The sequence below is a fragment of the Engystomops pustulosus genome, chromosome 9 (assembly GCF_040894005.1).
Source record: "Engystomops pustulosus chromosome 9, aEngPut4.maternal, whole genome shotgun sequence".
Classification (NCBI taxonomy): Eukaryota; Metazoa; Chordata; class Amphibia; order Anura; family Leptodactylidae; genus Engystomops; species Engystomops pustulosus.
The window spans coordinates 2,107,180-2,122,543 of record NC_092419.1 but is presented as its reverse complement, the minus strand read 5'-3'; the positions used below and the strand labels follow the sequence as shown (position 1 = coordinate 2,122,543).

At 48.9% G+C, this 15,364-nt stretch overlaps 1 protein-coding gene across 1 annotated transcript; it reads right to left on the bottom strand.

The window, feature by feature from the left end:
* Nucleotides 1-225: 225 nt before the first annotated feature.
* LOC140076698 (carnitine O-acetyltransferase-like) lies at nucleotides 226-15,047 on the bottom strand. The gene is made up of 14 exons (XM_072123353.1): nucleotides 14,821-15,047; nucleotides 14,042-14,263; nucleotides 13,545-13,663; nucleotides 12,686-12,739; nucleotides 12,268-12,427; nucleotides 6,010-6,184; nucleotides 5,758-5,936; nucleotides 5,037-5,137; nucleotides 4,206-4,334; nucleotides 3,991-4,113; nucleotides 3,777-3,912; nucleotides 1,410-1,472; nucleotides 928-1,065; nucleotides 226-619 (listed from the first exon to the last, which is right to left on the bottom strand). The coding sequence occupies exons 1-14, from the start codon at nucleotides 14,863-14,865 to the stop codon at nucleotides 407-409; spliced, it is 1,857 nt and encodes a 618-aa protein (XP_071979454.1). The 5' UTR covers nucleotides 14,866-15,047; the 3' UTR covers nucleotides 226-406.
* Nucleotides 15,048-15,364: the final 317 nt, after the last annotated feature.

The window sequence follows — 15,364 nt, the reverse complement described above, 5'->3', positions numbered from 1 at the left end:
CCGGGAGTAACTGCAATGGGACGAGTGTATAGGAATGTAACAGCCGGACCGGGGGGACAGAACCGCTAAAGCTTCAGTATGTAACAGCTATAATAGAGGGGGGGGCTCCATGATATAACGGGGGAGGGGGGGGGGCTTCTAGCAGTCATTTTACCTGCCCCTCAGCTCAACCATCTACAAAGATATAACCCAGGAATAATTACCCCCATTATCCCCCCCCCTCCCCCCCCCCCCGCAGTTCATAGTCGGGGGCCTCAGTCAGGTGACGCGTCTCTCTCCCATGATTACGTAACGTGTCACACGCGGTTATATTGGTCCCAGGCCGTGTAGCAGCTTTGCTCGTTTTGTGTACGCAGCCACTGTCCTTACATGTAATAGCTATGCAGCAGATTCTCGGGTCCGGTTATTACTCCTCGGGGCGACACTTCAGGATTAGGGCGTGCACGTCCCTCAGCGCTTCCTGCAGACTGTCCGACAGTCTCTGAGCGTCCGTCTCCTCGCAGCAATCAAACGCAGACACACACACGGTGATACGGTCCTGCGAGGGGGCGAAGCAGACGCTGTACCCGTCCGGAACCAGGGGCCCGTAACACATGACACAGTCCACAGGGGACGACACCTGCAAGAACCAGAGGAACACCCCAATATCAAATGTATTGTCCACCTACCACTAGGGGGAGACGCTGCTCATACACCGACCTCTGTGATAAGATGTATGACACCGGCTCCCTCTAGTGGTGACTGCAGGCAGAGGGAATTGTATAACTTATATATATATATATATATATATATCTACTCCCTCCTATAACCCCGGGCGCGTGCGCTACATACCCGGGCGCGTGCGCTACATATCACTCCTGGGGTGATTTAGGATGTAACGTCATAGGGTTGGGAGGGGTTAATAATTTGGTATATCCATTGACAGACCTGTCCTGTGAAGAGCTTCGAGTGGGAAGACACCGCATACGATGCATCCATGAAAAACGATGGGAGCGCCATTCCCGAGGTGATACACAGCATCTTCAGAGCCAGGAGAGCGCCATCTACAGACTGCCCCTGCAACACCTAGGAAAGCAGACAAGACAAGAACCTCATTCACTCTGGTTTAGAGTTGGTGGATAACACTGCGCTGCAATACCGAGTACTGCCTTCAAGGGGTTAACATTAGGAAACATTTAAACAAGATCCTAACGAAAAAAACGGATTCTGGACATTCGTGCGATAAAATAATCAGCATAAGAGTCCGTGCACAGTACACAACGCAGAAAAACCGGAACAGACAAGCGCCACCTACAGGATGTTTCCGGTATAACATGGACGTGACATGGAGAGGATTTTTCCACACTGCGTCTAATGCGATACATGAAACACAGACGATCCGTAATATAAGAGACGCCGCGGTAACGCACCTGCTCCGTGGCCGCCTCCTGACTCTCCACAGCCCGAACCAACAGGAAGAACTTCTCTTCTGCCTGAGCACAGAAAGAATAGACAAAGCGGTTATTACATGAGGAGGGAGAACTCTGCTTCATGTCAGTGAATAACTCCATGGTCAGATCTGCTACAATGTATCAGTGACAGGAGAGAGACTGCTGCTGCGGCTACGATCAGGATTGTCTGCGCTGATACATTGTAACAACACCAATAACTGTGTGAGTGGGTCAGGAGGAGTTAGGGGTGTGAATGTGCCCCGAAAGGATTAAAGGGAACCTGTCACCAGGATTTATACCACTGAACTACCAGGGGAAGACATGTCGTCCTAGAATTTCCTCTTTTATGTGAATCCCACCCAGTTTCTTTATAAACTCCCCCAAAGTCCGGCAAACACGACTCTTCTCACCTCATTTTCACGTGAGACGAGTCAGGTTCATTAGAGGCAGCGGAAGAGCCAATCACGCAGCCGGGACCTGTGGTGCTGGTGTCATATTAACCCCTTACCGACGTGTGACACACTCCTACGTCACAGGCTGAGCCCCCTCCATACAAGGTGGGTGTTTGCAGCATATTGCAGCAGACACCCCCCAGTAACACCCAGGGTCAGTGATGGCACCAACCGCGAGTATTAACCATGTAAACGCCCCCAGCAAACCTGCCGGAGGCATTCAAGTCCCGACATCACATGTGTGCCGCCATATTGGATTCAATCACCATCCGGGGGCAGCGATAGGTTACTATGACGGCCTCGGATCAGGAGTCTGTCTTGTTTTATCCTATTGATAGCCCCTAGGAGAGTAGTAGCCGCTGCGTTAATGACTGCTCAGGGGGGGCTGCAGAAAGGATACTATAAGGTGTGCGCCCCTGTAATTGGAGGTTACTCCTCTCTCATCTTCATGTATGGGAGGGACAAGTGCTGGGGGTGTGGCTAGTAATGTGGGCGGTACAGGAGGCGGGCACATGCTTAAATACTCTGCACAGCAGAGACTCACCCTCTTCTTCATCGGTTTTCCCTCCTCCCCTCTTTTTATATAGGTTTTCGTATATTTTTGTCACAGCGGGAGGTTTTGCCCTACATGCCCTTTGATCAGGCGGCACACACTGGTGTTATGCAATGTGGAAGGGTTAAAGGTTTTTATATATTCAAGTAAAGAAATGGTTAAATTATTAATGGTTTTAATAAAGCCGTGGCCGACCCCGAGTCACCGACAATGGAGAATGGTGAAGCGCTGGTTTTCCGTGGGGTTATTTATATTTGTCCGGGTCAGTAAGTGCTTATTATTTGAGCCGTCTCTGTTATAATGTGCCATTTGCACACTGTAATAGATCATGTAGAAAATCCCCAAATACTGCAATACATGATAGGATCAGACCATCTAGGGTTAAAGTACTGTAGGGGGTCTGAAAAATGGGGGGGGGGGGGGGAAATTCTACCCCCCCCCCCCCATTTTTCCCCTGAACTAGTAAAAGTCATAAACACATCAGTTATGTCCGAATCCATCAAAATATAATAATAACGCTTATTCCCGGTAATTAGAGAATAAAAGTGTTAATGTCATTTGGGGCGCACAGTTTTCACTGCATTTGGAATTTTTTCCCCCCCCGCTTCCCATTACACGACATGGAATATTAAATACTATGAAGTGCCATTTGTTACGCAGAAAACAAGCCCCCGCACGGCTCCGTACATGGAAATATAAAAAAAAAGTTATAGATTTTTGAAGGTGGGGAGTGAAAAATGAAAAACACAAAAATGAAAGAGGGCCTCGGGGTTAAGGGGTTAAAGATAAGCATCTGCTTTCAGACCCATCAGGCTTATGGCTCTGTGAGTTACAGGACATGCAGGCAGGTAAACATTAGGCAGGAGCCGGACCTTTATCTGAAGCCCCCGGCTCCTCTGGTTCTGTAGCTTAAAGAACCACAAGTCTGGTGTCATCCGAAAGATCAATATGACCCAAAAAGCTTGTTTCTAGGTACTACAGAACCAAAGATAATCGACACTCCCACTACACACACTAAACTTGATGATGAGAAGAGTCATATTTGCCTGACTTCAGTAATTGTAGAGAGGACATTTAGCCCCTACCTGATGGGGGTAGTAGTTTTAATGGAGTAAAACCCGTGTCAGGTTCTCTTTAGCGGAGGATTTAGGATCAGCTGCACCCGCACATCTTCCTCTGGAGGACCCGGAGATGATAGTTGTGTATTACTCATGTCCTCCTGCGGGGGTGCTGCGGGGGAGCTGAGTACTTGTTTCTAGAGCCCACAGGGTCTTCACATCCGGTTCAAAAGAACTGGGAACAGTTTTGGTAAATTTGGACCAGAAAAAACACAGAACCTACCAATTTATTTGGGTCATCTGCAGCTTGAATGAATTCCAGTGCCTCGGGGGAGGAGCAGCGCACCACATCGGACCGCCCCCGATGAAACCTGCGCAGGGAGACCACCTCGATGGTGGCGCACATGGAGCCGTGTAACCTGGGGATACAGACAGAGGGTCAGCACCATGGGCAGCGCCGGTCTCCGAGGGGCAGGAGATGGCGGCGCCTCCAGTACCTGTAATACGCCAGCACCAGGCAGAGCTGCAGGAAGGCGCCGGGCCTCATGTTGTGCTGCTGCGGAAACTTCTTTCCAAAGTCGGGGAAGGAGAAACAGCAGATGTCAAGGTCATTGACCAATCTGAAGGAGAAACCCAAGGGGCAGTCAGGGGGGTCATTCACCCTGATGGGGGGTCCACACCCTCCGTCCCCCCATGACCCCCCCGTACGCACATGTCCAGGTTCTGCTTGGCGTCTTCGATGTGCTGCTTGATCTCCGCTGGGAAGTTGAAGTACAGCTTTCTAGGTGGAGCGAGACGGGTGAGAGGAGTGCGGGGGGGCAGCAGATCGGGGCCCTCGGAGCTGAAGGAGGCGGCCATTAGTGGGGACAAGTAATACACACAGGAGAACATCAATCACACCAACAAGAGGGCGGCATGCGTATTCTAGGCCCTAACAGCAGAAGACAATCTAATTGCCCACCAGGGTCTATAACATTGGGGCCTAAGGAACCTCCGTCTGACACTGTTCTTATTCTACGCAAATAGTCAGATCCAAACCCAGGGCCCTGGTTCTGCTAAGCACCGAGCCACCGGGATTACTGCACCGTCACCTGACAGCACATTAACCAATCATTACATGGATATAAGGCCAGAAGGGGGACATAGACCCAGGATCCAAAGCAGCAGGACTCACAGGCCCATAGTCACCTGTAGTCATCCATGAGTCTAGGGGTCCCAGCCCCATGGGACTATTGTCCTGTATTATCTGCATGATTACAGCAGGGACAGTAGTTACAGCGACTCCTAGAACCATAGATGACCACAGAGGACCCGAGGACCATAGATGACCCTGGAACCATAGATGACAACTTTGGATACCAAAATGTCCCTCTCTGTCCCCCCATCTAGTGAACGGAAACACTTTCCTGTCGCTCATATTCTGTTTAGTCATATAAAAATAAAATAAAGCTATAAGAATGATGTTATAATTCTGTAAACCCCCCGGTGAGGCCCCGTTATACCTGGGGGGCAGGGGCCCACACACCACCGGCCAGTCACTTACCAGTAGTCCAGAACGTGGCGCAGCATGGTCAGCACGGCGGAGGCATCGGCGGTCGCCTGGTCATAGATGAGTCCACAAGTCCCGTCTTCTCCCACCACAAACTGCAGGGGGGTAAAGATTCAGGGTTACACAGCGAGGAATCACCGGGGGCTTGTTATTTGCAGGAGGAGTCTACGTTTTCATTGCTACTAGATTTTTCATTGCTTTTTGATTATTTTTTGGAGCATTTTTTAAAAAATTTTTTACAACATATACTTAGCCAGTGAAATAATGCGAGAAATGTAATAATTAGGCCGAGAATTTGTGGACGGTGCCATTGCTCAACAATATAAAAGATTTTATAACTTTGTACTTTAAGTGGGAGAAATAATATTATTTATAGGTTTTTATACATTCCGCAATTTAACAATTTTCAAACTAGGTGACTATGATAATATACACATACTGCAGTGTCTTCTGGCTTACAGCTGGTGTAGCACCATGGCATTGCCTGGAAGGTCCCCGCTAGGTCCCCACTACTGCAGCACCTCTTCAGCCCCCTGATGGGGATATTATACGACCTGGTATCCAAGAGGTTAAACGGCTTCCTCCAGCGTTATCACTTGGACCAATATAGTGTCAGAAAAATCGTACATGTGCCCTGGCAGATCTGTGCCCCGGTGCATTAGGGGTTACATGCCCCCTGGGTGGGCACTAGGCATCTGGTGGATGGAGTTTATACCTGTAAAGTCTTGTCAAACCAGCGATTGCCGCTGTTGGCGTGGCTCCCTCCGCCGTGGAGCATCTGGGCTGCGGTGCGGCTGCTGTACAGATCCTCCGAGAACTTGAGCGCTGTGGCGTCCAGGCAGACGGTGAAGAGGCTGCGCTGGATGCTCCGGACAGACTCCCGGTTCAGCCGGTCTGGGAGACCAACAAGCAGTGTTACCATGGGGCCCACACTGGGCACACGATGGGATACTCCGGGAGCACTCACCTCGTATCAGCAGGTTGTACGCGCGCCCCCAGCTGGTCCTGTGGTCGGTGGTCAGCACCCCTACAGGCTCCTTGTCCGTCTTTTTGGAGTGCGCTCGGAGGAAAAGCATCTGCTGGTGAATCTGGTCCTCGGTCAGTGGGGAGCCATCACTATTGTACACGTCCAGCTCAAAAAACTGGGGACACACAAATATTCAGTCACATTTATTGGAGAACCACAATAGATAGAGCAGAGGCATCACCTGCACCTCCCAATGCATAATCCTGGGGTAACACTGGCATCTTCCCATGTGGCAGAATAGTGTTTGGGCCTCAAGCTTCAGGAGCCTCCGCACCCCCCACAGCTGAGCCCCCAAGGTCCAGATCTCCACCACCAGGTAAGGACTACTCCGTCTCCCCCTCCTCTGTTATTATTCCGGGAGCCTCCGCACCCCCCACAGCTGAGCCCCCGAGGTCCAGATCTCCACCACCAGGTAAGGACTACTCCGTGTCTATCCGATTGTCTCCCCCTCCTCTGTTATTATTCCAGGAGCCTCCGCACCCCCCACAGCTGAGCCCCCGAGGTCCAGATCTCCACCACCAGGTAAGGACTACTCCGTGTCTATCCGATTGTCTCCCCCCCCTCTGTTATTATTCCGGGAGCCTCTGCACCCCCCACAGCTGAGCCCCCGAGGTCCAGATCTCCCCCACCAGGTAAGGACTACTCCGTGTCTATCCGATTGTCTCCCCCTCCTCTGTTATTAGGATTATTCCGGGAGCCTCGTCTCTCCGGGGGCTTCGATGACCCTTCATGCTTTAGGTATCACTTCAGTTCAGAAAACTTTAGGCAAACTTACAACCCTACAGACTCCTGGGAATGGGAACAAGGATTGGCTCGGCTTCTGTTCTTCATTGTTAGACTTCCACAACTACGTCCAGTCTAACATGTTAGGCCCCTTCCACACCAGCATTGCAGTTCACGTCAGGGTGCAGTGCGTGAAAAACTGACGTGTTTTGCTGCGTTTTGGCGCTTTTTTCCTTGGAGTCATTAGTGCTTATGAGTGCAATGCGTTTTTAATGCTACTCCATAGACTTGAATGGGGCGTGAAAAATGTGCGTGAAATGCAAAAGGGGAGCATACTGCGATTTTGACGCGCAACAAAACAAACGCATGCACGTGCGTGAAAAAAAAAACGCAAGTAAGGACAAGCCCGTTGGAAACAATGGGACACAGTTCAAAAGCACGCACATAACTCGCGCGTGAAAACCGCTAGTGTGGAAGGGGCCTTAAGGTCCTAGAGGCTGCAGTAAGGACTCGGCCAGACTCGGCGATGGTCCTGACAGACAACCACTGTATAAACAGCCGCCATCTGCCAATACGATCAAGAGAACTTCACGCCTGAAGACAACCCTGAGGACCACGTGGCATTGCCCCCTGGGGATTTTCCAGGATCTTAGAGGGGGGGGGGGGAGGCAAAGACTCACATGACCCTTTAGTTTGACCTCTACAAGGAGGTTTCTGGAGTCAAGGATTCCGCCTATTGATTCCTACCCCATTGTCTGATGGTTGGGTAGTTCAGTGGGGGATCAGGGATGGGCGATGCGAGGGCAGGGGGTGTGTAGCTATTGAGCAGCGTCTTCCCAATCCTCTTATTTATTCCCTATGCGCTGCCCTACAATTAGTTAACCCTTTATTATATTACAGTGCGGATACAAGACTTTGTGACTTCAGTGGAACCATTAGATTCATTAGTAGATGTTTCACCTAAGACTCCATGCGGATCATATAATGTAGCCTGTACCAGGAATACTGTGAGACTCTGTCCAGGAGAGGAGCCCATCATCTCCATCATTAGACAAAGCTTCTCCCTTACCGTCCCCTACACAGATCTGACATTAAAACAGACATAACCCTAACGAGCCCAGTGTTGGACAATGTGAGTCTCATTGATCACTTGGTTGTGAAGGTCAAGTCCATTAATTGATGGTCACACGTGGTCCAAATGATGAGGTGACAAGACTGAAAGAAGCCAGGTGGCCCCGACGGGCAGAGATCTACAAAGGAGGATGAATGTCCTTACACCCTGGAGCCAGGGCTCATGTTTCACGTCATTGTTGGCCTCTGACTGATTGACCGGCAGACGTCCAGGCGGGAAAGAGACCACCAGCACATGTCCACCAAACCCTCAGATCTATATATAAGAGACCACCAGCACATGTCCACCAAACCCTCAGATCTATATATAAGAGACCACCAGCGCATGTCCACCAAACCCTCAGATCTATATATAAGAGACCACCAGATCTATATATAAGAGACCACCAGCACATGTCCACCAAACCCTCAGATCTATATATAAGAGACCACCAGCGCATGTCCACCAAACCCTCAGATCTATATATAAGAGACCACCAGCACATGTCCACCAAACCCTCAGATCTATATATAAGAGACCACCAGCGCATGTCCACCAAACCCTCAGATCTATATATAAGAGACCACCAGCACATGGCCACCAAACCCTCAGATCTATATATAAGAGACCACCAGCACATGTCCACCAAACCCTCAGATCTATATATAAGAGACCACCAGCGCATGTCCACCAAACCCTCAGATCTATATATAAGAGACCACCAGCACATGTCCACCAAACCCTCAGATCTATATATAAGAGACCACCAGCGCATGTATATAAAGCCACCAGATCTATATATAAGAGACCACCAGCACATGTCCACCAAACCCTCAGATCTATATATAAGAGATCACCAGCACATGTCCACCAAACCCTCAGATCTATATATAAGAGACCACCAGCACATGTCCATCAAACCCTCAGATCTATATATAAGAGACCACCAGCACATGTCCACCAAACCCTCAGATCTATATATAAGAGACCACCAGCACATGTCCACCAAACCCTCAGATCTATATATAAGAGACCACCAGCACATGGCCACCAAACCCTCAGATCTATATATAAGAGACCACCAGCGCATGTCCACCAAACCCTCAGATCTATATATAAGAGACCACCAGCACATGTCCACCAAACCCTCAGATCTATATATAAGAGACCACCAGCACATGGCCACCAAACCCTCAGATCTATATATAAGAGACCACCAGCACATGTCCACCAAACCCTCAGATCTATATATAAGAGACCACCAGCACATGTCCACCAAACCCTCAGATCTATATATAAGAGACCACCAGCGCATGTCCACCAAACCCTCAGATCTATATATAAGAGACCACCAGCGCATGTCCACCAAACCCTCAGATCTATATATAAGAGACCACCAGCACATGTCCACCAAACCCTCAGATCTATATATAAGAGACCACCAGCACATGTCCACCAAACCCTCAGATCTATATATAAGAGACCACCAGCACATGTCCACCAAACCCTTAGATCTATATATAAGAGACCACCAGCACATGTCCACCAAACCCTCAGATCTATATATAAGAGACCACCAGCACATGTCCACCAAACCCTCAGATCTATATATAAGAGACCACCAGCACATGTCCACCAAACCCTCAGATCTATATATAAGAGACCACCAGCACATGTCCACCAAACCCTCAGATCTATATATAAGAGACCACCAGCGCATGTCCACCAAACCCTCAGATCTATATATAAGAGACCACCAGCGCATGTCCACCAAACCCTCAGATCTATATATAAGAGACCACCAGCACATGTCCACCAAACCCTCAGATCTATATATAAGAGACCACCAGCACATGTCCACCAAACCCTCAGATCTATATATAAGAGACCACCAGCACATGTCCACCAAACCCTTAGATCTATATATAAGAGACCACCAGCACATGTCCACCAAACCCTCAGATCTATATATAAGAGACCACCAGCACATGTCCACCAAACCCTCAGATCTATATATAAGAGACCACCAGCACATGTCCACCAAACCCTCAGATCTATATATAAGAGACCACCAGCACATGTCCACCAAACCCTCAGATCTATATATAAGAGACCACCAGCACATGTCCACCAAACCCGCAGATCTATATATAAGAGACCACCAGCGCATGTCCACCAAACCCTCAGATCTATATATAAGAGACCACCAGCGCATGTCCACCAAACCCTCAGATCTATATATAAGAGACCACCAGCACATGTCCACCAAACCCTCAGATCTATATATAAGAGACCACCAGCACATGTCCACCAAACCCTCAGATCTATATATAAGAGACCACCAGCACATGGCCACCAAACCCTCAGATCTATATATAAGAGACCACCAGCGCATGTCCACCAAACCCGCAGATCTATATATAAGAGACCACCAGCACATGTCCACCAAACCCTCAGATCTATATATAAGAGACCACCAGCACATGTCCACCAAACCCTCAGATCTATATATAAGAGACCACCAGCGCATGTCCACCAAACCCTCAGATCTATATATAAGAGACCACCAGCGCATGTCCACCAAACCCTTAGATCTATATATAAGAGACCACCAGCGCATGTATATAAAGCCACCAGATCTATATATAAGAGACCACCAGCTCATGTCCACCAAACCCTCAGATCTATATATAAGAGACCACCAGCACATGTCCACCAAACCCTCAGATCTATATATAAGAGACCACCAGCACATGTCCACCAAACCCTCAGATCTATATATAAGAGACCACCAGCGCATGTCCACCAAACCCTCAGATCTATATATAAGAGACCACCAGCACATGTATATAAAGCCACCAGATCTATATACAAGAGACCACCAGCGCATGTCCACCAAACCCTTAGATCTATATATAAGAGACCACCAGCGCATGTCCACCAAACCCTTAGATCTATATATAAGAGACCACCAGCACATGTCCACCAAACCCTCAGATCTATATATAAGAGACCACCAGCGCATGTCCACCAAACCCTCAGATCTATATATAAGAGACCACCAGCACATGTCCACCAAACCCTCAGATCTATATATAAGAGACCACCAGCGCATGTCCACCAAACCCTCAGATCTATATATAAGAGACCACCAGCACATGTCCACCAAACCCTCAGATCTATATATAAGAGACCACCAGCACATGTCCACCAAACCCTCAGATCTATATATAAGAGACCACCAGCGCATGTCCACCAAACCCTCAGATCTATATATAAGAGACCACCAGCACATGTCCACCAAACCCTCAGATCTATATATAAGAGACCACCAGCGCATGTCCACCAAACCCTCAGATCTATATATAAGAGACCACCAGCACATGTATATAAAGCCACCTAATCTATATATAAGAGACCACCAGCGCATGTCCACCAAACCCTCAGATCTATATATAAGAGACCACCAGCACATGTATATAAAGCCACCAGATCTATATATAAGAGACCACCAGCTCATGTCCACCAAACCCTCAGATCTATATATAAGAGACCACCAGCACATGTCCACCAAACCCTCAGATCTATATATAAGAGACCACCAGCGCATGTCCACCAAACCCTCAGATCTATATATAAGAGACCACCAGCACATGGCCACCAAACCCTCAGATCTATATATAAGAGACCACCAGCACATGTCCACCAAACCCTCAGATCTATATATAAGAGACCACCAGCGCATGTCCACCAAACCCTCAGATCTATATATAAGAGACCACCAGCACATGTCCACCAAACCCTTAGATCTATATATAAGAGACCACCAGCACATGTCCACCAAACCCTCAGATCTATATATAAGAGACCACCAGCGCATGTCCACCAAACCCTCAGATCTATATATAAGAGACCACCAGCACATGTATATAAAGCCACCAGATGTATATATAAGAGACCACCAGCTCATGTCCACCAAACCCTTAGATCTATATATAAGAGACCACCAGCACATGTCCACCAAACCCTTAGATCTATATATAAGAGACCACCAGCGCATGTCCACCAAACCCTCAGATCTATATATAAGAGACCACCAGCACATGTCCACCAAACCCTTAGATCTATATATAAGAGACCACCAGCGCATGTCCACCAAACCCTTAGATCTATATATAAGAGACCACCAGCACATGTCCACCAAACCCTCAGATCTATATATAAGAGACCACCAGCACATGTATATAAAGCCACCTAATCTATATATAAGGCCTGGAAACCCTCACCCAGCTGCGGTCACTGATCGGAGTTCTAGTTTCAGCATGTATGATCAGAGTGTACGGTCTCCGCCGGTAACGAGTTACCTGATAATTCTTGCAGACGGTCACATAATGAGACTTGCTACGAGGATGAAGGAGAACTCGATCTCGCTTGGTTCCAGGTTCCCTGCTGGATCCAAAGAATTTGTAATACTGATCTGGGCACAACCTCTGGCCTTGCCAGAACTCCTCCAGACCACCAGGACTGTGGACAAGAAAAAGCAGATCATTTAGATAATAATAGACCATACACGAACGTAACAACCACATCACGCCAGGGGACGTCTGACTCTACTGCCCCCCAGGAGCCTCCTCCTGCCCAGCCCTGGAGATCTAGAATAATGCCAAGAACTGGAACATATCCCATTATAGGAAGTCTCATGTTCTGCACCATAGAGGGCGACACATATCATTTTTGGGGGGTCATCAGGTGTAATTGGTGTCCGTACAGTTCCGCACTTACCTCTCAACTTTGGCTTTAAAATCCAGGACACCACAGATGAGCTTGGATGCAAATCTAGAAGCAAACGACATACATTATGTAAGATACAGTTCTCAGTCCTGATGAGACTGCAGGACCATGGCCCAGATCAGGGACCGGAGGGAACAGCTCTAACATAGGATTCTGTCTCTGAACACTAAGTCCATGAATTTGGGATAAGGGGAACCAGGAAAGATAACTTCTCGGACAAGGAATTTGATTACATATATAGAAGCTCCATCACCAAATAGGCCAAGTACATAGTCTGGACCTGGAGCTCTACAGGCCCATCCTCTATGGCAGTGATGGCCAACCAATGGCACGGGTGCCACTCTGAGCCCTTTCTGTGGGCACCCACAATCTCGAATCTTCCTGAAGTCCCAGACAACGTGAGAAGCTGCTCTTATAAGGCGACACATCTTTGAGTGATTGGACCTGCAGACCAGATCATCTTTTTTAAGGTCCCCTCGCTGGCCCCATGATTCTCCGTGTACAGAGAGAGGGGGGGGGGGGGGCGATACGATTGCATGTGGTGGGAGAACAGGGAGCAATAAGTGGATAAATAAGTGGATTTAGTTGTAGTTTGGGCACCCGGTCTATTAAAAGTCATCCATCACTGCTCTATGTGATACTAGAGACGTCTCCATAGACTAATGGACCACTTTGACCCTCATTAGGACTGGAGACACCTGGAGGTAGAGGCATCACCGTGTAGCCCTGGGCATGTTAGACAGTGACCATCATGACCAGAATCTCTATGATGACCTTTAAGGTTCCCACCAGAGCCGGAGGAGTATAGAAAAGCAGGTGAGTACATGAGGTGGAGGAAGCGATGAGATACCTGAGCTGTCCTCTCCAGTCCTTGTATTCCCGCTGGGGGAGGATGACGGCCGGGCTGGAATGTACAGGGAGGGGTAGGTGATTCTCTAGGTATATGGACTCCTGTCTCCAGTCTGTGAGCTGCGGAGAGTAGAGAGAGGCGAGTACACGGAGAGACCTTGGCCGTAGACATTGAGCTCTGACATCTGGTGTCCACAATCGGATGTGATTGGTGGATAAACCTCATCCAATGTCTAAGGACACGTTATGTGTGCGGCTTCTTGGGAACACCTTCCATGGGGAGGCGTCAGGAGCCTCGTGTGATTATGTGGCCAGAAGTCATAGATACAAGGTATAGAATGGACAGGGGTAAGGGAGGCACAAAATGTCTTCCAAACCAAAGAGAAGATGAGAAGGAGAGCGGGATCACATCTGAGGTCTCAAACTGATGAAACAATGTAAAGATGTGCAGACATTGGACCTACTATAGGAATAGATTGTAAGCTCTTTGGGTCTTACCCAGTTATCAGTCCGCTCCGCTCTCTTGTACAGTTGTCTCTGGAGCTCTTCTCCTTGTCCTCTTGGTCGTAGGAATTTTTCCATCAGTTGTCGGCTGCTCTCCAGCTCCTCCTCACTTACCAGAGGCTGCAGCGAGCGCAGGTAACGGGTCAGAACCTTCCGGAGGTCAGGGACCGGCTGTCGGGGGAGCGGAGGAGCAGCATGGAGCAGACGCAGGGAGATCTGGGGATTGGAGAGAGTGCGGAAAGGCCTGAGAGTCTGCACATCACTTACATCAGTGTAACCTCCACAGCCGTGTACGGATCATTGATGCGGATACTTCAGATACCTCCACAGCCCTGTACGGATCATTGATGCGGATACTTCAGATACCTCCTCAGCCGGACCCGGTATCTAAGCTATAACAATGCACAACTCTCATAAAGTGGAGAATCCCTCTAAGGGCGCGTTCACACGACATACTTATCTGCAGAGGGATCTCAGGGCTGATACTGGAGGGAGGGGGTCAGGGGTCACCAGGTCACAGCCTTCTAATAACCCAACAGGTCACTAGCACACGTCACGCATAACCCGTCCATGTAATAAACCCCCATAGTGGTAATACTCTGCACACGCCCGAACAAGCAGCAGAAGCAGTCGCAATGTTCTGCAGGCACAAATAAAGCCGCATTCTGCGAGTCCTGCATAACACACAGTTTCTGTAAAGTTGCGATGCTCTGCGAATCCCCAAACTAGTGATGTTCTGCAACTACAACGCTTCAAACTTGTTGTGATCTCACCGTCACCCTGAGGGGGGCCGTGCAGCGGGTCAGGTTTCGGATCATCCTGCCTGTTGCCTCCCCTCCCCTTAGGACAAAGTGAAATTTACCCCTGTGGGGGGTAATCTAGGGCTGGAGGTGTGGGGGGAGGGAGAGGCCTGGGAGTCATGGGGGGAGGGGCGCCGCACACTTCCTGCAGGGAGGAGCACACACCAGAGGAGATTACTGTGTGCAGGTTTTCTGCAGCCATGGAGGGACTACAACTCCCAGCATGCACTAACAGCCTGCTAATGTCTCTGCATTTATATTTGCTTCATACAATGACATTTATTATTTTTGGATAAACCTGTACTTGCAGTTTTTGCTGCAGTTGTGGTAAAAAAAAAAGCTAAATCAGAGACTTTGCTCCACTGTTGCGCTGTATTCTTCCAGAGCCAATCCCGTAGCCCCCTGGTGTTACATGTTACAGCGCCACTCATGGTTATAGGTTGTGTCTGGTATTACAGCTGGAATCTGTGGCAGCAAATTAGCTCCAAGAGCACACGTAAAGTTAGAGGCTGTTTGG

Coding starts and splice junctions, on each gene's coding strand:
- LOC140076698 (XM_072123353.1), bottom strand. CDS start 14,865: ATGATCCGAAACCTGACCCGCTGCACGGCCCCCCTCAGGGTGACG. Junction 4,335..5,036: donor CGCCACGTTCTGGACTACTG/GTAAGTGACTGG, acceptor CGCCTCCTTCAG/CTCCGAGGGCCCCGATCTGC. Junction 3,913..3,990: donor CTGGTGCTGGCGTATTACAG/GTACTGGAGGCG, acceptor CTGTATCCCCAG/GTTACACGGCTCCATGTGCG.